Source organism: Mytilus californianus, unplaced genomic scaffold (genome assembly GCF_021869535.1).
Source record: "Mytilus californianus isolate M0D057914Y unplaced genomic scaffold, xbMytCali1.0.p SCAF_12, whole genome shotgun sequence".
NCBI lineage: Eukaryota > Metazoa > Mollusca > Bivalvia > Mytilida > Mytilidae > Mytilus > Mytilus californianus.
In genome coordinates, this window is record NW_026262604.1 from 15,241,287 (window position 1) to 15,264,471 (window position 23,185).

At 33.8% G+C, this 23,185-nt stretch overlaps 1 protein-coding gene across 3 annotated transcripts in view; it reads left to right on the plus strand.

Annotated features, from left to right (window-relative positions):
* The first annotated feature begins 958 nt into the window (after positions 1–958).
* Positions 959–23,185, plus strand: part of LOC127721442 (aminopeptidase N-like) — a 61,452-nt gene continuing 39,225 nt past the window's right edge. Inside the window, exon 1 of one of the 3 annotated variants that reach the window (XM_052228171.1) lies at positions 959–1,512. In XM_052228171.1, coding sequence (XP_052084131.1) covers positions 1,185–1,512 — 328 coding nt within the window. In that variant the 5' untranslated portion in view covers positions 959–1,184. The remainder of the gene's footprint in view (positions 1,513–23,185) is intronic. The other 2 variants (XM_052228173.1, XM_052228172.1) reach the window with 2 other exon arrangements.

Sequence of the window (23,185 nt, forward strand, 5' to 3'; positions counted from 1 at the left end):
ACCAAAGCAATGCCAACCGGGATACAGATCTTTTTCTACTGTACGTTCAAGTACAGAAGTCCCATTCACAATATGTCTTAACCCCAGGCATCCCGTGAAGTTGACATTAAATTTTATCTTACATTATTACAGACACACAATATTAAAAGGTAATAGATATAAATGTTGCGGCTTTATGTGTATATTAATTTGTAGTATAAGATATGATTACTACCTAATTAAATATTCTAAGGGAAAACCACTGCGAATTAATTTTACATCTCAAGGTGTTTAGTGTAAAAAGTCTACTTTTTATTCGTGTTATCTCAACGAAGCACAGATTTAAATTGTAAGTCCTGTTGACATCAAATCATCATATGAGCTGCGTCGGATAGAAATCGACCTTATGCAAATGAATTCGAATACATCTGTAAACCTATTTCGGGTTGAAAAAATCTCCACGGAAAGCCTGTAACTGTTTGGAAATTGAGTTGGCATAAGAACCCTACAAAGCAGTTCAAAATTCATCTTTTATTTCGTATTTGAATGTTATATAATCAATCATCGTCTTACACATGTACATGTCAACGTGCACTTGCATAAGGTCGATTTCTATCCGACGCAGCTCATATGTTAAAAGACAATTTAACAAGTTATTTGATCATGCATTTTCGAAGTTATTAGGCGATCAACTGTAATTGACAGAAAGAGAGAGTCAGATGCTTCAACTTTTTTACTGTTATATATCTTAGATTTAAATATTGTAAAAGTTTTTTTCATAAATATTCAATTTTAGCAGGTAATTGTATATCTACCGTATATTATATTTTTTGTCAACATAACCTTGAAAATTGTCTAACAATAAAGGCACACTTATTAAAAATAGATGTTTAAATAAATCGCATTTTTAAAAATAAATGTTTAAATCGCAGTTAGAAGAATGGGTTTAAATAAATGAGGTTAAAACGCGGTTTAAAATTTGTACCTGTTTATGGAAAAATCATAAACACACACAGCCAATTGCAAATGTTGGGTCAAGGAAATAGAATATAACAAGCACATACCCGTTTATTTACTGGGCAGGATTCATATTTAAAAGTCTCTCTGTTTATTGATAAGAACATCACAAAGAAATACGATACATTGAGAGTAAGACGTTTATTAGCTATCTTCATACTGTATGTATTGTTCTGTAAGCTGATTTGATGGGGAAGTCAGAGTCTTTCGATTTTCACAACATTGAGAATAGTTCTAGTATGAACGATGTGAGAGGACACAAAAAGACCGGTTGCTACGTAAGCACTGCGACTGGTTTCGTGTTGACACTGTTAGCCGCCTGTCTGGCTGTCGGAGTTGGAATTATAGTGCATTTTACTACTTCCGGTAATACTATCGACTGCAAGTGCTCTTACCCGCCAAATTCTGGAGGAAACAATGACGCTCAGGTCGGGGGAACTACACCCTCAACCACTTCCCAAAAACCTATTCTGGATCAATGTAAGGATCTTATTAACCACGGGAATCAGGAACTATGTAAGTAATTGTGTATATATATTGTTTATTAATTACAATGTCAGTGGTACCAGTAAATAACATGGCTAATTGACTCTTCTTAATTAGCGTCTCGCTGTGTTTAATCATTTTCTCATTAAGTTTCCCTTTACCGTTGATTGCTCCAATAATGATATAATTGCAGATGCTTCTTATATAGTTTTCATTGGACTTGTATTATTACTTATATCTTTGCCAATTCGAAAATTGTTATGTTTACGTTTTTTTTTCTTTAATACGAACACAAATAAATACATTTTTGTATTTGTAATTTATATATAATATTATATTTAACACAGATTTTACCTTTCTTTACAAGAATATCCTGTATGATAAAGTGTGTCAACTGTTAAACAAAAAATTATTTTTATGCAAAAAAATTAATGTCGAAGCATAAATCATTGTGTCTTTGTCTTCTGTTTTATGTATTACTAATGAAATAAATCGCGTATTCAAATTAAAACTTTAAAGTAGTTTCTGTTTTAGTGTCAGTTTATTTTCGACTTATGAGTTTGAATGTCCCTTTGGTATCTTTCGCCTCTCTTTTATTTATATGTACAGAACATGACATGAAATCAATCTTACTTATATTTTTAGTTCAATTTTTAGAAATAATTTTCATATACTATCTCACTCCGATGTAAGTCCCCGAGAATGATTTTATAACATTTTCAGTTTATAAATCAGGGGCGGATCCAGGATTTAAGGTTAGGGGGGGGGGGGGGCAAACTTAAATTTTGGCCGATCAGAGCAAGGCGAAATTTGTTTTGAGGTAAAATTATCAAAATATTCTTTATTAAGCTGCTTTGCAAATTTTTTTTTTTTGGGGGGGGGGGGGGGGGGGCACGCCCGCCACGCCCCCGCATGAATCCGCCCCTGTAAATTAATTCTTTAATAACAACATTGATCGTAAGCATTTGTCAACTGTACCCAAGAACATCGTTTGAAGAGATTGTTTACCAGAATAAACCTGTAGACTTCTTGTTTGACAGTTTTAAAAATTGAGAATTTTCAAATGTCCCCCTGAAATTATAAAAAAAAACTCCACGTGGAATAGGAAAGGCCAATCAAAAGTTAGCTGCAACAGTATCATGTAATCTTTGTTAACTTTATTTAAAAAAAACTCGCAGTTGCAGTAAAATCTTGTCTATGACTTAAAAGTCTGTCCGATGACGAAAACAATATCCGGACGCATTTATGTTCGTTTTCCTCCCAAAATAACCCAAACTGAATAATCATAAGCGAGGATGACAAATGCGACTATGCATGGTACTTACAGGACACAGAGGCATGATGATTAATTTATTGTGGAAGGAAGAGAAGCGACACACAAAATGAGGTTTTCTCATTTAATAGTATAGATAGTTTTGGTGTAAGGCGATATCCACTAAGTAATCACCCAACCGTTTATGGTATACTTTTCGCTGAGCAGACCATAATACTTGCAGACAAAGCGGAAATGATGACGGCACGTAAATTTTTGCTAATTTACCCAAAAATAATTCGCAACATGCTCCGTTCCGCAGAACAATATTTTTTGCACCCCCTAACATTCAGTCCTGGATCCGCACCCGATTTCTGGTGTTTCCGTGCTCAGAACCACCCCGTATATGAGTGGGCTGAAAATTTTATGCATTAATATATGAATGGAGGTGGGTCACATTCCAGCCGCACTTCAGTACCCATTTTTAACCGAAAACTTTAGTAATCCCCCACCCTTTTCATGTTGAATTAATGCGGTTCCCCGGAAGGAAAAGCTCTTGGCGTGTAAAAATCTGTTGTTAAATTGCTGAGAGCGTCAAGGGAATGTGTATCACAAAGTGTTTCAGTGTAAGGTCAATATTTACCGTATCTGCTACGAAATAAAATTTAATTTTGCCGGGCAGATGTGCAATGACGGAAATGATGACGGCGCGTAAATTTCAGAGCCGAACGTCGCGAAGGACGGTCGATCCGAACTGCCTTTTTCCCGATTTTAACCCCCAAATACCCCCCCAAAAGATCTTGAAATGAACACATAATAAACTACGCTGGTCATTACCCCTTTGTTGTATAAAACAATATTCGTGGATTTTATGTGAAAGTAAAAAACGCGACACTCAATTTCAACTCTATTCATTTAGTAATATAGAATATAGACACAGTGGAACAATATGACATGACAATACAGAACATACATACATATACAACAATACAATAGAATAACAATCACTAATCGAATGATGAAAGTTTATTACAAATCATTTCCTGCATGGTTGTTAATTAAGAAGTGGAATATGTTTTAAATTATACTAAATATTGAAATATTTTCTTAAGTTTTCATCAGAAAAAAAACGGAGTCGCCTGTCCAAGCCTATACACAAGTGTATTCGATTAGGGTGGGGTTTTTCCTAGAAAAACGTGATTTGAGGAAAAGTGTCTTTTGATAAATACACATAATAATGAGGGTATGGATGGGGGTCCTTCATTTCTGTATTCTTTAATTGTTTCGCTCATTATTCTTTATCTTGAAAAATAATGGCTATTCTGTAATTACTTGATAAGTGTATTCTGGACATTGCTCTTTCCTGTTTTCAGTATATTTTTACCCAATGTTTTAACTGTTGCAGTTATTATTTATATTTTAGCACCTCGTTATTATCTATTTTTATATTTTTTTTGCCCACTTTTCTTTATCCTTAATTTTTTTGCCCATTTTTCTTCATTCTGTAAACCCCATTCACACCCTCAATAATGTTCAAAACAACATAACCACATCAGGCAAACTTTACATGTTTATGTTGATATTCAACTAATACATGTTTACAACAAACAAACCAAACATTCCCAAAAACATATGTCATAAATCAAAATTTCACTATACACAAGCGGTAATGAACTTATAAATTCCCCAAAACATATATAATAAATCAAAATTTCCCTATACACAAGCGGTAATGAACATATGATGTAACAGTTAATTTCTGATTTAAAACATAACATGAATTAATTTATGGTTGAGGAAAACAATATAATTTTGAGAATGACATAATTATAGTTGAGATTTCGGTGCAATCACCGAAAATCAATACCATAATGCAGTAATCCAATTAAGTTCGATTCATTTCATTTCCGTTACCAGAAAAACACTCGGATTATTGTACACTGATTTCTGTCGTCATTTAAATGATTGACGGACAAACTTGATCCCTTCCTCCTAGCACTGACAAGGTCAGTATGTCCGTTTGACATTTTTGCTAAATGTGCTGATGTAGATTCTCTGTCGAACCAACTCACGTATGATGTCTAATACCAAATACTTTGACGAAAAGATAACGATTTGAATCAAACGTTCTTCGAACAACAACCATATTTAAATTGATTTGCTTCTTCTTTAAATCTTATTGCTTTTAAAATAGGCAGGTTTATCATCTGATTTTTGATTGGTTTTTTTTTTATGTGATGGCAAATTTGTCCCACAAAGTGTCACTTGCAAGTAAATAACTTGTCCAATATTACATTGAGAGTCCACTTAGTCTAGTTGTGTTGATCAGATATTAAATTTTCTTAAATACGGTGTTTAAGATGTATATGTTTAACTACCTTTCAGTATCAATTATTTTGTCTATTTAAACCACAAGCTTAACACAAACAAAAGGTATTGTATTGTTTGGTAAAAGTCATTTTCAATTGGAGATAATGATTGTCCGTCTGGACAATAAGATCGGACAACCTCTCTTCAATTTACAATTAGTTTGTCTAAAATATTGCTTTGATGTTCGTTCAATTTCTTTGTTTAGCATACTTAATATATAGCCAAACATACGTATACTGGAATATCCATTTCATTTTGTTTTGTGTTTTTATAAGTAGTCGGGAAATGACAGCCTTCATTATTGAAGGCCGTACGGTGACCTATAATTGCTTTCATCCGCTTCACTTGAACTCTGGTGGATAGTTGTCTCATTGGAAAATCATACAACATCCCCTTATGTTTATATCAATGTCTTAAAGTATCAGCCTTAATCTAAACTCTGCATATTGAAAAAAGTTTTTATAGATGAAAAATCCAAATTATCCAGTTCCTCTCCGTGATCGATCTCTCATACTTTAAGTAGCTATCGTAGAGTAGCTGAATATAACGACTGCATTATTCAGGTAAAGAGATGACATACGGTAACACAAACCATCGTTTGTATTTACTTACACAAAATGTTACTATTGAAACTAAAATAGTTACATTTATCTGAAGAATTGATGTTATCTTACGTCATCTTAAAGTACTTCTGTTATGCAAGTTCAACTGTTTCCTGTCATGAATCTTGCGTCAAAATCCGTTAGCTCATCAATGGAAGGAGGTCAATATCTAATATAAAAATAAGAAGAAGCACTTTTTTGAAGCAGATTAGATTCAGTTCAATTTTATCAAACGTCGTAGTAGCGATGTAGCTACACGCACCACTAACATTTATAATAAAACAGAAGTTAAATTAAAATGTTAAAGTCAACAAAATGTATTCGATAAAAAAAAAAAAAAATGATAAAGATATTACTCCCGAATAAAGCTCCTTCCAAAGAGAAATTCAAGAACGGGCGAAACAATGTGTTTCATTTAATTATGATTCACTATGGAATGATAATCCGAGAATGATATTGAGCATTAACTGTTAAAACCGTTGATCATGAAACTCACTTTTATCTCCCTAGCTACGATGAAAGTCGCTGTACGGAGACCTTACGCGTGCTGTTACCGGCATCGGCGGCATCACTTGCTTAAAGTTAATACCCCCACTGCAGGCCTGTGTATTACGAAATTTTTAGTGCTACAATATCAAAACAGTAAAAATACAGAATAAAAGTGACGTGCCATTTTGTTCATATACCAAAGAGAAACGGTGTTTAAAGCAATTCTGTAAAATGCTTCATTGCATTAAATGGAAATAGGGATTTGGTGGCAAATATAGCCAACATTTTTGCTAAAAACCCGAAAACTGTATTACAGAGATTTTCGTTATAAAATTTTAAACATAGATTACTCACTTGCTTGTCCATGATGTGCTAGCGTTCAGAGGCGGATTCAGGGGAGGGGGCAGGGGGCCCTGCCCCCCCCCTCTTTTGTGGAAAAAAATTGGTTGATTATACAGGGAATCACTGAAGCATGACTAGAGCGGGCCCCTACTTAGGCAGTCAGTGAGCCCCTCTTATGAAAATTTCTGGATCCGCCACTGAGCGTTTATTGTCTACAAAATGTCCTAAACAACCTTTACAATCCAAAAAACCTGGTGCTGAGTCAATAAAGTCGAGCGCACCCTACAAGGTATACTTGAATAAGTCCATTTTTATACTTGTTTTAACCAGTTTCTTTATTCATATTCTTGTTTTAGGGAAATGATTGCTAGCACTGCATGCAATAATCCTCTATCTATTAAGCACCGAATTGTCAAATATAGGAATACAAGAGAAAAGTCTGCGGAATGTTTTTTTTTTTTTATAAAAATGCCTTATGTTTCGCATTGGAACAACACAAGGGTAAATCATCCTTAAGTGTGTTCTTATGTCACACATCGATACATTTATCTGTGTGAACAGTTCCTTTTTTTAATGTAAGGGAAATACAGTTTTACATGCAATCAGACACATGTCTGTCACCTGCTAAACCTAAAAGCAAATGTATTTTTTGATGATAATGAATTATATCCATACCTTATGCAATTCATAAAATTCAGTGGTGTTCTCGGTTGATTTATTTTTGTTAAGGTTTTCAAAAACGATTTACCGCTTTAAATATATACATGTATTAGGTAGAAATTGACACAAGTTATTTATTCTATAAGATTATTCAGTGGAAAGTTTTATTGATAATGTATGCATGTCACACCGATTAATAGCCACTCGATAGAATATGATATGTTGAAGTACCTATAATCTGAAAAATAGAGCAAATATTTACAACATGGCAGCCCAGCATTAACCTTACGCAATTAAAAAGGGAAACTTTATAAAACTTGTTATGAAGAAAGATGTCTGATATAATGCTTTCTTAAAATTTGGTCAAGTGGTATATCATATTTGTTTTTCGTTTAATGTTTTGTACATGATCAGGCCATCATTTTTCTCGTTTGAATGGTTTAAATGTTATCATTTTAAATTTGGGGTATTTTGAAGATTACAATGCAATATGGGTTATGCTCATTGTTGAAGACCGTATGGTGACACATAGTTGCTAACTTATATGTCATTTGGTCCCCTTGTGGAGTTGTCTAATTGGAAATCAAACTTCTTCATATTTTTTATATACTAGTAGTCAACGTTTAATTTATTACAAAACTGGGACTTACTGTGGATTCATTATAGAATTATTTGACCCGTCGTTATAAATTTTAGTTAAATACACGAACATATTGCCATTATGACATCCAGCTAAATCTGAGGAAATAAACAGACGATCAAATAAAAACTTGTATTTTTTATCTATTCTGCCGCAAGAATAAGAGTTTATCTGAAATCCTATCTTATGTATAGTGGTAAATGCATATTCAGGACGAATCACTAGATTTGTTGATACATGGTTGTTCTTTAGATAACGTCCAGTGGCAAATATTACATACATATGCTAGACAATGCACTATATTAATTGATGAGTTGTTGTTTGCTAAATATCCACTGGCAAATATCTCATGCATATTTAAGACGATGCATTAGATGTAAATGTGTTTATACATAAAATAAAATAAAACATATGTAGCCGGTCTATCTTATCGAATAGTAAAAATACAACAGTGCAGGCATTGAACTATATATTTAAAACAAAACCACTACTGTTATATAAGGGCCCGAAATGACAAATGTAAAAACAATTCAAACGAGAAAACTGACGGCCTGATTTATGTACAAAACAATGAACAAATACAAACATGATATACAGCAACAATCGACAACCACTGAATAACGGACTCCTGACATGGGACAGGCACATACTGAATGTGGCGGGATTAAACTAGTTTGTTGGCGCCAAAACCTTCCCTCTAACCTGGGACAGTGGTGTGACCGCCAAAACCTTCCCCCTAACCTTGGACAGTGGTGTGACCGCCAAAACCTCCCCCCTAACCTTGGACAGTGGTGTGACCGCCAAAACCTTCCCCCTAACCTGGGACAGTGGTGTGACCGCCAAAACCTTCCCCCTAACCTTGGACAGTGGTGTGACCGCCAAAACCTTCCCCCTAACCTTGGACAGTGGTGTGACCGCCAAAACCTTCCCCCTAACCTTGGACAGTGGTGTGACCGCCAAAACCTTCCCCCTAACCTTGGACAGTGGTGTGACCGCCAAAACCTTCCCCCTAACCTTGGACAGTGGTGTGACCGCCAAAACCTTCCCCCTAACCTTGGACAGTGGTGTGACCGCCAAAACCTTCCCCCTAACCTGGGACAGTGGTGTGACCGCCAAAACCTTCCCCCTAACCTTGGACAGTGGTGTGACCGCCAAAACCTTCCCCCTAACCTTGGACAGTGGTGTGACCGCCAAAACCTTTCCCCTAACCTTGGACAGTGGTGTGACCGCCAAAACCTTCCCCCCCTAACCTTGGACAATGGTGTGACCGCCAAAACCTTCCCCCCTAACCTTGGACAGTAGTGTGACCGCCAAAACATTCCCCCTAACCTTGGACAGTGGTGTGATCGCCAAAACATTCCCCCCTAACCTTGGACAGTGGTGTGACCGCCAAAACCTTCCCCCTAACCTTGGACAGTGGTGTGACCGCCAAAACCTTCCCCCTAACCTTGGACAGTGGTGTGACCGCCAAAACCTTCCCCCCTAACCTTGGACAGTGGTGTGACCGCCAAAACCTTCCCCCTAACCTTGGACAGTGGTGTGACCGCCAAAACCTTCCCCCTAACCTTGGACAGTGGTGTAACAGTACAACATAAAATCAAACTATAAAAATCAGTTGAAAAGGGCTGAACTCATCAGATCAATACAAAGTCTAAAATCAACTAACAAAAACACTTAATTTTAAATTCGTGTGCAATTTGTACCTTTGACCAGTTACTATATAAAATTGTGAATGGAAATGGGGAATGTGTCAAAGAGACAATAACCCGACCATAGAGCAGAAAACAGCGCAAGACCACCAATGGGTCTTCAACACAGCGAGAAAATCCCGCACCCAGAGGCGGGCTTCAGCTGGTATATATGTACAAAATGTATTTATGTAATGACGTTTTATATGTACATGTCGTAATGAGTAAATAACCAAGTAGCTACTTCTAGATTATCATAGTATTATCTACGGGAAAAGATTTAAAGGCTATTACACTGCCTTCAATGGTGTTACTAATGATTAAGATTATGTTATTTTATTTCAACAAAGGAGAAGATACATAAATATACTAATAACGCTCTTTGATCTCAATAATTACCTGGTCCATAGCCTTGATTACTGCGTTTATACACACCCAGTTAGATTAATAGGTACCTGTTATGTAATCTGTTTATATAACTCCCTTAAAACATATTTTTTTTTATCACATATCATTTATTTTTTACGTCATACTTAATTGTGTCATTTCTATTCTAAGTTATTCTTTTTATTTAATTAATGAAAAAATTGTGAAAAATTCGGATAATTTTAAACATTTTTGACATTTTACTACGCTTTTACAATTTGTATTTGTTAAATAGTTATATATTTGTATATATAGTGTCTCATAAGCCTGTCTAGGCTGGGTATTTGTCTTATTTTATTGTTGTGCAATGTATTTTATATAATCTGCATAAAAATCTGTAGACAAGTATGTGACACTTTAATAAAATAAATTATTATTATTACTAGTTATTTGTAATACGAAGACCAGTAAGATTAATAGGTACCTGTTGTGTTAACCTCTTAATAAAGGGGTCAGTGTTGTGAAATAAGGATCCATAATCAAGGTCATGAACTAACAACTCATTTTCGTAACCGAAAAAATATCGAAAGCCCCTGCATTACAATAAAAAGACAAGGGTGTCACTGGAATATAAGTACAGACCAGGCTGACAGAGTGAGTTCATAGGTCGGTAATAAATAATTGGTTTCTATGAAAACAAATAAAAGTTGTCACATGCAAACTATTTTTTTTCTAATTCTATGTGATTGCGATATTTTATGGGCATTGAAATTTCTAAGTTGGAATGAGTATGTCATAAGCCGAACAGGGAGGGAGTCACTGCTTCTGCACGTCAAAGAACCTTTATGACTTTTCTTGTAAGGTTGGGTAGGTGGATTGTTTTGAGACACAAATTGTGTTCAAACATAATTATTGTGAAACACACCATATGGCTGGAAAAGAAGAGAAAAACGACAAATTTTATATAGCAGTTTCTAAACAACTTTCCAGAAAAGCGCTTCGGACGCATGACATTTATAGCGTGTTGTTTTCATTTTTTACAGCATTTCATTCCGGTCGGCCTATTGTGAATTAAGAACATACATGTACCCATTTGATCTATTGTTAAGTTTTATATTCAATCCGGATATATAGAATATTTGCCACTTAGCAGTTAGAATAAACCAATTATTCCCTTAACCTACGAACTATAGGCTAAATGTCAGAGAGACAGTCTTCAGATGATGGACAAAATGCCAGGTTGTCTGGTGTTATTCTCAGTTACGTATTATCTTATTTTTTTACTGGGGGGGGGGGGGGGGGGGGGAGGGGGGGTCGTTAGTTAAAAAAAGACAGACTTGAAGATGAAAAAACAAAACATCAGTCTACAAAACACTACACAGAAAAAAATAAAGATTTAGCAACACAAACCCCACCAAAATCCGAGGGTCTAGAAGTGTAACAGCAGTTCTGCTATACGAGGGCCAAATTGGTTTGCTAATCTTAAAGCTCATCAAACCGGGTATAAACAAGTTTGTATACATGCAAGTGTCCTGTGAAAATATTTTATTTTTAATATTAAATGAAATTTAACCGTGTTTAAATACAAACACAAAATCAGTTTTTGTCACAAATAAGTTCAAGGTTGACGGATACATCAATTATGCGTGTTTATAATTTTCTGATGAATAAAAAATAAAAATCAGTATTTACCTCATACAGATGTATTTTCCCCCTCACTTAAATTGATGCGCAATTAATAAAAACATTTAATGAATTTATCATTGAACTCGAAATCGAAATGTCTGCCTTGTGAATGCGTTATGAAATTTCTAAATTATCTTTCTAGTGTATATGATTTTTTCATATTTTACATCCACAATTTTGTCCATAGATTTACTAATTTCAAACATGATTCGTTTAATTAGGAATTTGAATGCTGATTTGAAAAAAAACGAAAAGTGTTATTTAAAATCTGTTTCTTTTAATGACAGTCATGTTGTTCATTATCGGAGGATGAGATTTTAAGAAATTATGTTTCGTTCAAGTGTCAGTGCTGCAACAATTATTTTTCTTTATATTAAATGAAATAAAAGCGTGTCGCAAAACAGTCCAACACTTTTTATTTATTGTTGTGTCACAAATAAGTTCAAGGTTGATGGAAAGATAAAACCATATCAAAATTATGCGTATTTAAAATTTTCTGTTCAATAAAAATGTTCAACTGTGAACCAGGATGTTTTTTTATCATTTGGATTTAAGGGCACTTTTATGAAATGCCAAATGAACTCAATATTGTTGACTTGGGAATGTATTACGGAATTTCCAAATTGTCCTTCTTATGCCTCTGAATTGTACATGTATCACTTGAATTAAGGCGCAATTGAAAAATGCACTTTCGGAAAATTATACTTGAAACCAGTGCTGCAAAAGTCACTTTTTATATCACTTGATATTAAATGAAATAAAGAAATACAAACCAGCCATTGTAATTCATTTTTGTGTCACAAATGAAGTCAAGGTTGATGAAAAGATTAAACCATTTTAAAATTATGCTGTTTAAAATTTTCTGTTTAATACAAAGTATTCAACCATGATGCTTTTTTGTCATTCAAATTGAGGCGCAATTGAAAATTGCACTTTATGACATGGTCAATGCACTGGAAATTGCTGACTTGTATATGTATGACGGAATTTCCAAATTCTCTTTCTGGTGCCAAGTGAATTGCTCATATTTTTCAAGTCCATATATAGATTTATTAATTTGAAGTATAAATGTCTTGATTAAAACAATAAATCAGCATCATTCTTAATAAAATCTGTTTATTTTCGGTGTCATATTGTTCGTCAGCGTCGAAAATGATTGAGCAAAGTGTGTTTGTTTTATGTCCATGCAGTGGCAAATATCTCGTGCATGTTCAGGACGAGAATAAGTTAACACAAAATAATAAGGGTCGTCCGAGATAAAGAACAAATAAATTTGGACTTCCACTAGAAAATGAGGTTACTTTGGATGAGGACAGAAATTTTGGCTTGCCACAGGCCACCTACATTCTAACCGGACGTGGGTGCGTATTTATACATCTCTCCAAATCAGAAGGACGCCCCACTTTGGCCAGGTTTTACAACCGGTCGGAAGAAGACCACAAGTGAACACACTTCTATTCCCCACTCACCCTTGGAGTTCCGTCGAATATGATTTGGTTTTCTAATGGATGATATATGTTACTCTCATACTTTCTCCAAGTAAAACGTTTTTCTTTTATCAATGTGACCAAAACCTTTTTTGGGATAACTTATTCAAGAAAAGAAAATAATATTTGGGGTTGGAAGGAGATGTAGTCATAATGTTAATTCAAAGAAGATACTAAATGTGAGTAACTGCGAGTACTCTCAGATCTGTACTGTGTGTCCTTTTTGTTGTTAGGGATGTATACATACCCTGGCACGTCCGGTCTGTGTTTTTCTTAGATGTTTTTCTGCTTTGTATCGATCTGACGAGTGAAACCCTTTTCAACTGATTTGTATAGTGTGTTCTTATGTTGTGCTGTAACACCACCGTCCCAGGTTAGGGGAGGGTTGAGCATGTACATGTTTAACCACGCCACGTTCTTAATGTGCCTGTCCCAAGTCAGGAGCCTGCAGGTCAGTGGTTGTCGTTGGTTCATATCTGTCATATTTGTTTTTCGTAAATTGGTTTGTTATAAATTAGTAATCTCCATTGAATTGTTTCATATTCTTCATGCCGGGCCTTTTATAGCCGACTATACGGTATGGGTTTGTTCTCATTGTTGAAGGTGACCTATAGTTGCTTACATCCACTTCATTTAAACTTTGGTGGATAGTTGTCTCATTTGCAATCATATCACATCTAATAATTTATACTGAAACAAATGTCAGATATACAAGTACTTATATTCATGTGCAATAATTCCAAGATCGTTGTTTTAAGTTATTTCCAAATATAATGGATGAACCATTATATCGCACAATTTAGACTACCGATGTCAATTGTCCTTGAGTAATCGAAAGTGAAAAACATTGTTCGGAAATGCGTTTTTAGATTGACATAGGAAATATGGAAGGGGAAAAATGTCAAAAGCCTTCACATTAATTTCATGTAAAATTCATAGCTATTTTGACCACCTCACAGTTGATAAGACTAGTTTATATCTGTAGACGTTAACGGTTTAATTAAAAATGGCCAGCGTTCTCTCCAGTGTAAAGCAAACAACGATACACGTATATATTTTGTTAATTTTCAATGGTAAGTAGGTATATTATTATGTTCCAAATAAAGCGAAAATAACATAAAATTTAAGATCTGTCTGTAGTAATAACTGGATCCCAAGCTTAAGATACCATTGCATAACCTGATATGTAACCGACGAGCATGATTGTTATCAGAAATTCTCATGATCTCCTCCGGGACTCGAACCCGGGACCTCTGTGTTACAAGTCATCGCCCTAACCGACTGAGCTAAAGAAGTATTTCCCAAACTCCACTGCTTACGGCTGGCTAAGAATCTACTATTCGAGGGAAACAATCCGGTCACAAACCGTTTGAAATCTTTTTTATAATAGTATTAAAGGTAGGTACTCTAAGTTTCCCAAAATAGAGAGAAAAAAATCGATCATCTATGTAATCATTCCAAAATTTGATCCAGCCTTAAAATATATGACAAAATATTATACTGTAGTGAAATATCCTGGCTAATCCTGCAAATTTAAGTAGTTTCATTACGACACTTAATCCACTTTGTTGCTTGAAGTGACAACACTGCCATTAAAGGTAGATAAGATACCGAAAGGGCTATAATAAAACTTTAAAGAAGAAAAAAGAATGATTTAACTTCCTGCTTAGAGTATTATTTTCTGTTTGACTCTCACTGAATGAATTCATACAAACTTAGTCATTACGCTCTACCTTTCTGTAAAGAAAACATAGTAATATCTGAGACTAGAATATATAAGTATTATTACATATAAAAACTATTCATGTAAGAGTTTTATCTGAATATTTGAATGAGGCCGCCGTATAAAAAGGTCAATATCCCTAATCTGTTCATTATAATGATGAGATTTGTCTTTATCTTTAATTCCAATTCGATTTAAAACTTATTTGTCTTCTCAGTTATAGACGGAAAAGAAAGAGTATCAAAATAGGTCATTATCCCCAACTTTTCATTGTAATGATAAGAACTGTCTTTATCTTTTATTCTAATTCAAATTTAAAACGTGTGTGTCTTCTCAGTTATAGACGGAGAGGAAAGAGTATTACATCTCGATATGTTGATTGGAGTAAACTTTGCTTGCTGACTGGCGATATGCGTATACTGGTCCTTAAATGTTGAATTGAACGTACAATTTATAATATAACAGACTTTTTAAAATGTACAAAATGATAACTATCATATGGTGAACATTTTTTGTACATTTGTTTTTTTTACTCATTACGTTTATTGCATACAGCCGATCTGTAAAGATATCTTCGTCTAGGTCTGCGTTTGTAAGATGTAAATACTGTAGTTCGTTTTGTAAACAAATTCTATTTATGTACATTAATATACCCATTTGAACAGTGCATATGATTGATAGACGGACTGTTAATGAAACTCTTAGTTAGGATCCGTCAAATAAGCTATGGATCATCGATACCAGACTATGCATATATTATTCCTAAATCAGTCCCCGATCCGTCAAGTTCAATTCATGAGATATTAGCCACTGGGCACGACGTCGGTTAGAAAAACACTCTATTCATGTTACCCTTCTAGTTATGCTGCAATTTTCAGGAACATCGATATTTGCTGATTTTGATTTCTTTAAAATTTGTAACTTTTATTTTCTAAAAAAAACCACATTTTATATATTTTTATTGTTCATTCATAAAAACTATGAAAGACTTCTCTGGTGGATAGTTGGTCTCATGACTATCATTACACATTATTCTTATGAACAAGCAAGATAGTTTAAATCGAAAGCTGAACAAGCAAGATAGTGGAAAGCGAAAGCATTTAATATTGACCATTTACAACCGAGCTTCTAAAATTTTCAAGCTATCGATTATGAAACGATCATCAGGATTTTACTAACAGTGTATTATTAAGCCTTTTGTAACAGAGTGTCTTGACTGAAAAGTGTGGAAACACAATTCTTGAAGTAACAAACAAACAAAAAACAGTTTTTTTAGTCTTATGTCCTACGTTTTAATCTGTGTTCTCTTTCATTTTCATTTTGTATCTTCTTGCCAAATGTGTGGGAGGCACAAAATACCTACTTGCAATTGCCCGAAGCCGCCCCAGCTGTAACAATTGTAACAACATCAACGTCTTATAACAATTGAAACGTTAAGCTTCATTTACATTCTTTCGTGAGCTAATGAGAATACAACTGCATGATCTTGTTTAGTGACTGATTAATTCTGAACGTCAAAATGAATTCTTACAGATTTCCATTAGTATATTTTTTTTTCGGTTTAGAAATCGTACAAGAACTTTAGATATTTAACCGTAATGAAGTTAATCACCTCGTCATTAGGGATTCCTAAAGAAAGTAAATTAACTAACAACCAAGTGCTTACATTGTTAGAAAACACAAGCAATAAGTACTGTTGGCAAATGATATATAAACAATGACGTTTGTTCGGGTCTGTTGGAATGATTTTAGCAGGTGATCAGAACTATGTCATGATGATTTGTACATGTACGCTGTTGAACTTGATAGCTGGCACACACGGGGTCAACAGCCCCTTCCCAAATTTACACACTCTCTTGAAAGTTGGTAGGGTTGAATTGTGTATCCTCCCTAATTCATGTCAATAGTATATATGTAAACAACTAGTGAAGAAGCTTCAGATACCATTTTATTTTTCAAAACTTTGAAGACCCCACCCCTCCAAAAAAAAAAACAAAAAAAAATTTGTTTTCGAACGCGAATATCTCACAACAAAGGCACTCGTACACTCAGGATAAAACTTTATTCCTTCACCGATCAAAATACGCTTATTGAAAAGATGTTCCCTTTTAAAAGACTCCGTATTATTTTTCTATTATTCTTTGCATTAAATCGGTCGTATTAGCTTTGTATTTGTTATTTCATATGACATTGACAAACTATATCATTTACAGTTTTATATTCTGTTTTGTACCGTGAAGTACAACATTTTATTAAGTTTCATGTTACATGGTTGACTTTTAACAAACATTGAAAAATTTAGTATTCAGTTTTACAAGCATCTTGTATACCCATTGAAATATATTATATAGTAAGTTAGTATGGAGGAGCATCAGGGGGTCTTTTCACACAAAATCTTATGACTAAAATTGATAACAAGATATACTGCAATACCCATAACTAATTGTTTGCTTACGATTCTTTGGGTAAAGAGACACAGGATCATAATTATTCTATAAGCATAACTTGATTATGTATGGAAGCGTATAAGTTTTTTTAAAATCCAAATTTCAAGATTGTAAAGTCAAAATTTCCAAGTTACAGTAAAGATTTCGAGATTTAAAAAGTTAAAATTTTGAGTAAAAGTTTTATGATTTTAAATGGCAAAATTTTGATTTTGAAATATAAGTTCAATGAAAATTTTATTTTTCTAAGTCCCTAATACGCTTCCATACTTTTGGCGGAAGTTACTGTTTTTTTTTTAAAAACCTTTTCGATGCAATATCTAACACAGTATTTTATGAAAATTAAACGAGCTAAATCTATTTTAGTCAAAGTGTTGGGCACCCTTTAATGGATACAATCAAGTTATTAAAATGTTACGGATCGAACACAATTGAAATAATTGGGTAGAAGTACACGAATTCAAATAAAAAAACAAACCCCAAAACACACAAAAACTGAAATAAACAACGGTGCAACATCTACCCATTCAATTCTTTATGGTAGTTTAGGTTTTACCAAACTAATATACAGTCTAGTCGGTGATCGAATGTTGCACTGTGTTTCTGTATAATATGATGCTGTTGATAAAGTGATGGTGGTAAACTTTGTACATAAATCAGGCCGTTAGTTTTTTCGTTTGAATAGTTTTGCATTTGTCATTTTTGTGCCTTTTATAGCTGACTATACGGTATGGGCTTTACTCTTTGTTGAAGGCCCTACGGTGACCTATAGTTGTTAATGTCTGTGTCATTTGGTCTCTTGTGGAGAATTGTCTCATTGGCAATCATACCACATCTTCTTATTTTTATATTGATAAATTTTCTATTTTCTGATAACTTGACAAAAAACTAATATGTTTGCAAGATAATTAACTAATATACATGCATTATATATGTACAAACTACATTCAAGTTATATGACCGTTCTCTTGGCTTTATGTCGCTCCTCTTTTTATAAAATGAAACCAATGATTTATGCGGATTCCTCGAAATTGTTCTTTAGTATAGAGATATGCCAACAAAGCAAAATAGGAGATAAGGGGACGATTTTGATTTTCGGGTGGGTAGGAGAATTTCAAAAATTAATAACCTGCCCTGGTAAGAGCTGAAAATAAATAAACTTGCATAAGAAAGGATGAAAATGAATATTCTGCTACACCAAATGCAGGAATCAATCGTGTACAAAAGTGCAAAACAATTATCACGCGGCAAAGATCACCCTGCCCCCTTTCCCCTCTATATCACATGTTCGTCCCCTTATGTCAGTGCACACTGTATAACAATAACGTTTAAGCCTACAGGCATTAACTTTAGTTTTTTTGCCGACAACATACAGCCATCAACATTAATCATGTTTCTGTTCAACGTGTCCATCTCTAAATCGTCTCGTTGTCGTTTGTTGCTGTCTGTCATAATTACTTTTCGCCTAAGATTATGAGCTTAAATGAGGCCGTAGCTTTTGCTTTTAAAATGAGATACAGTTTGATGTTTCGAGGTCATATTAGCTAAGTATACCGTATGGAAGTTATTTATTGTTGCAAGCCGTTCGGTGACCTGGAACGGTTTAAATCTTTGTCAGTTTGTCTTTGGTGGATTGTTGTCTCAATGGTAATAATGCCACGACTCAATTTTTTTTGTAAACAAGGCTAATTGTGAACGAATTAAACGGAAACTATCTAAGATCTGCCATCAACGAAAATCCTCAAGTTAATGAATAAAACCAATAAAATATGTCATACGTGTACAACAACCACAAACGTAATCGGAACAAGTACAGTCATGTACATGCATATTTGACGAGGTTAATCTAGTTTAATGTTCAATCATGATAAATTGTAATTTATGAATGATATAGATAAGACAATGAAAGCTTAATAAGCATGAGAAAAAATGAATACATGTTTATTACAAATATAGCTACTTATGAGGACCGACCGTGCGAGACACTCATTGGTAGTTAAGGTCGTTAAACATCACCTAGTACTTTTTAGGGTCTGGATGGGGTTTACAGAATAGAGAATAACGGCAATAGAAAATAAAAAAAATGAAAAAAAATATATAAAATATGGAGAATAATCGGGTGCAAAAGTAAAACGAATAACTGTGGGAAACAATGAGGTAATACAAAAATAATAATAAAGAAATAATATCATTATAAAAAAAAAATAATAGTAAAATCATGTTCATGAGAAATTTACAGAGTTATTTTTAAAGATAAAGAAAAATACTTTAAAAATTAACAGAATACAGAAATTAAGCCCCCACCCCTTTCTTTTCCCATCCAGACTCTCACTTATGATAACATGGGCCTAGACAGAGAAAAGGGAGGGGGAGGGTGTTTAGCGCACACGTAAGATTGGTTTCACCTCATGTATATATGTTATACCTATAGCAAGTCAGGCCATCTGGACCATGTGTTGTACGTTGTTGTTGTCTTAGTTTGTTTGTCCATCTATTTTTCTTTCCGGTCGTATTGGGGGAAGAGTGGTCTGTTGGAATGTCCAACATCGTTGATATTTTCTGTTGTTCATTTTATGTATTAGTCATATGCTCATTGAAAAAATATTGTTAATGTAAGTACAATGTATCAGTGCGAGTAGTTATCCTAGAATTTCATCAAGAGGTTCATCGATCAGAGTATGAAACATACAATGTAGTTATCTTTTATAAGTATAACAAGAAGAAGTGTTTACGTCATTCCAACAACACAATTTTTGCATGTAACACATCTCTCATCTTATCAAGTCACGGGGATCATTATCATCATTATATATTGTAATTTAAAATAAATAATGATTTAAGACATGTCTTTTTTAATGATTAAAAAATCCATTACAGAGATTGTTCTTACAATAGAACTAAATATTTTCTGAACCCAACTACTAGACACCAAGTGAAATATTTAGGCTCTGTTATTAAAGAGTCTATAAAGTTGAGGACAGGGAGCTTGAGGTCATTTATTGTATTGCGTATTCAATATTTTATTTTATTTTTTATGTAAATGTCACGATGATGTTGTTGGTAATTGGGATTTGTAATTTAATTGCCTTTGACCTTCTTATGTGTATAACTTATGCTGAACACAGAAATTATAAATTATTTTGCAGCTTCACGATAAAAAAAAAATCATATTATACTTTCCAATGGAAATTAGACTTTTATTTCGATTGTTTTCTAATACACAATTTGACATGTAATTTGAAATCAAAATTAACCTCAACAGTTGTATGTAACAGGATAGAAGAATAAATTCAAATAAGGCTTACATTTTTTTACAAGTTTATAATATTAACTCTTTGGTATTCAAATTATAAATGTATTTAATTATTTTTTCCTAACTGACTCTTTGAGAAAAACAAAAACATAGAAATTAAGCCCTATATGTTATAAACAAGTGCATTTTGATAAATTGTGTTACTGTAAAGCTACTAACACCTAGATGGTTTATTCCCAAGAATTATTAATACCGGCCGAGTTGGACGTAAAAGTGCACGACTTGTAAAATGAAACATTAATCAGCACAGATCGAAGTAGAAGCAAGTGATTTACAAATACTCAATGTAATATACAACTTCGTAGAAAGGGTACATTTATAACTTGAAAGGCTTTGTACTGAGCGACCATTGTTCACCTTTATATAAATAGTCTACTTTAACTGATAATTTTTTAAACATAATATATTGTTGAATTGTTATGACAAAAAAGAAGTGTTTTTAACATCACAAAGCATTTACACAGAAGCTCAATCAATAGTGTCATATATTTTAAAGTGACATGATTGTTGTTTGTCATCTTGTTTTACAAATAGACATACTATAAAATTGTATTAATTTTATAAATCTTTACGTAATCAGCTTGCGAAAGATATAAATAATATATGTCCAGAATTCTTTAAATTGTCTGAAACAGATAGATTACAATTACTTTTATCTTCATTTGAAATTATGCAGCTTACTGTTCCGTTCATTAAAATGTCATTTGCACTTAGGGGAGTGGACACAACACCTGCATAAATATTACTGTTTACCACTTTATATATGATGTTTAATATGTTATAACTTAAGTTTTGCATTGTGTATATATTTGTATTGTATTGTTTATATATGCCTTCAACCCCTAAGGGTACAAATGTGCATTTCATTAATAAACCTATTATTCTCAACCGGGAATGTAGTGTATGAGTATAAAAAAAAATATACTCGCTTGGTCATTAACGGGTCGGACCATATGAGTATTTAAATCATTATATATGAGTTTATTCGAAACATTCTAAATTCCTTAGAAAGAACACATAGGTCGTCAGTCTGCGAACCAAAATCTACTGCAGTAGTAACTGAAGTCTGAATCTGGGTGTATCTGTTATCTTGCCATCGCTGAAGTCAATTCAAAGCGACTTTATACTGGCAACGTTTTCGTTCGTAAGTGAAACCACGGGCGTTTGAGTCATGGACCTTTTTTTCGTTTTTCCTTGATGTTTAGATTAGTTTTTATAAAAGAAAATCTTCTAATATGACCTGTTTTCACTTAATTGGTGATTTCTTGTTCCTATTCTTTCGATATTGCAATAACAGTTCGTGCTGTCCCACTCTTCTTATTTTCCACATAAGAATAGAGGGACAACACGTTAAATCTACTGTTATTGTAAGCTTGTAATAATTTTAAGAATTTAGAAATTTATTACGAAAACAAAGGATATGGGGTATCCATCCATGACACAAAATCAGTACAAGCACAGCAAAAATAAACACAAAGAGCAAAGGCACGGCTCTTTTATTGCTGTTCTTTATCTCAAAGTCACAGTGAGGCCTTCAACACGGAGCCAAAAACTCCCACCTCACTGCAACTTTAAGACGGCCCCTAGCACTGGCTTGAGCGTAGTTTAGTTAAAACAAATTTGAACGCCAAAAATAAAGAAAAAAAAGAGTGTCCAATCCCAGAAATGCATGCGAGTAAAACAGTAGCTAGCCCTCTTGTTTAACATTTCATTTAGATATTCCTCGAAGTTATTTTCTAAAGTCGACATATTGCATTTCGTTAGGAAAATCTATAATTTTTGAGTAAAATATACTTGATTTCATTAATCATATAACAATAATTACCATAAGATTGAATAAGTCAAAACTTCATTTGTTGAAACTCGTAATTAATGACACCTTATGCAATCAACAGTTAAAGTTGCTGTTCAACGTTCGTCGTATTAATTAACCGGATCATACGCGTATGGTCCAAATACTCAGATGGTCCGGAACATATGCACATTGGACAAAGTGAATCGTCGGCCTCGTTTTCGTTTATGCTTGCTTACTCAATCATTAAACAGTTTTAGCTGTAGTATAAACAAGTAATGTGCCAGTGAGAACTATTGCGATCAAGCAACACACAACAAATAAAACCACTCTTTTTCTCTTTTGCTATGCTTGTTGTGGTCGGATGTTAATGATCTTACATGTATGATATCGTATTTATAGAATAACGTTTGCTGATATTCCAAAGACCAACCACTTTAGTAACCGTAAAAGAAATATAATAAAATGGAAACACGAAATTTGTTTAACCGATCATAAAATTACTTTTGTTAAATTAAAATCCATGTTAAAAGTATCAGTTGACCATGTCCAGCTGAATTATCAACGTTTTTTTAGTATATAGTACTTTGGTAATACGATGTTTGTTATTAGTCATATTTATTTGAGGGTCCTCGGTGGCCGAATGGTCTAAGTAGTTCATCTATTGTATCACTAGCCTGAAAACACAGAGGTGCGTACGATTTCAATCTCTATTGACTAGGATGGTCAGTTTTCCTGCCGAAATTCGTTGGTTCTCTCCTGGAACTTCGGATTCCTCTCCCAATAAATTTGACCACCACGATATAATTAAAAGTGGCAGTAATCACAAACAAACAATCATTTGTATTT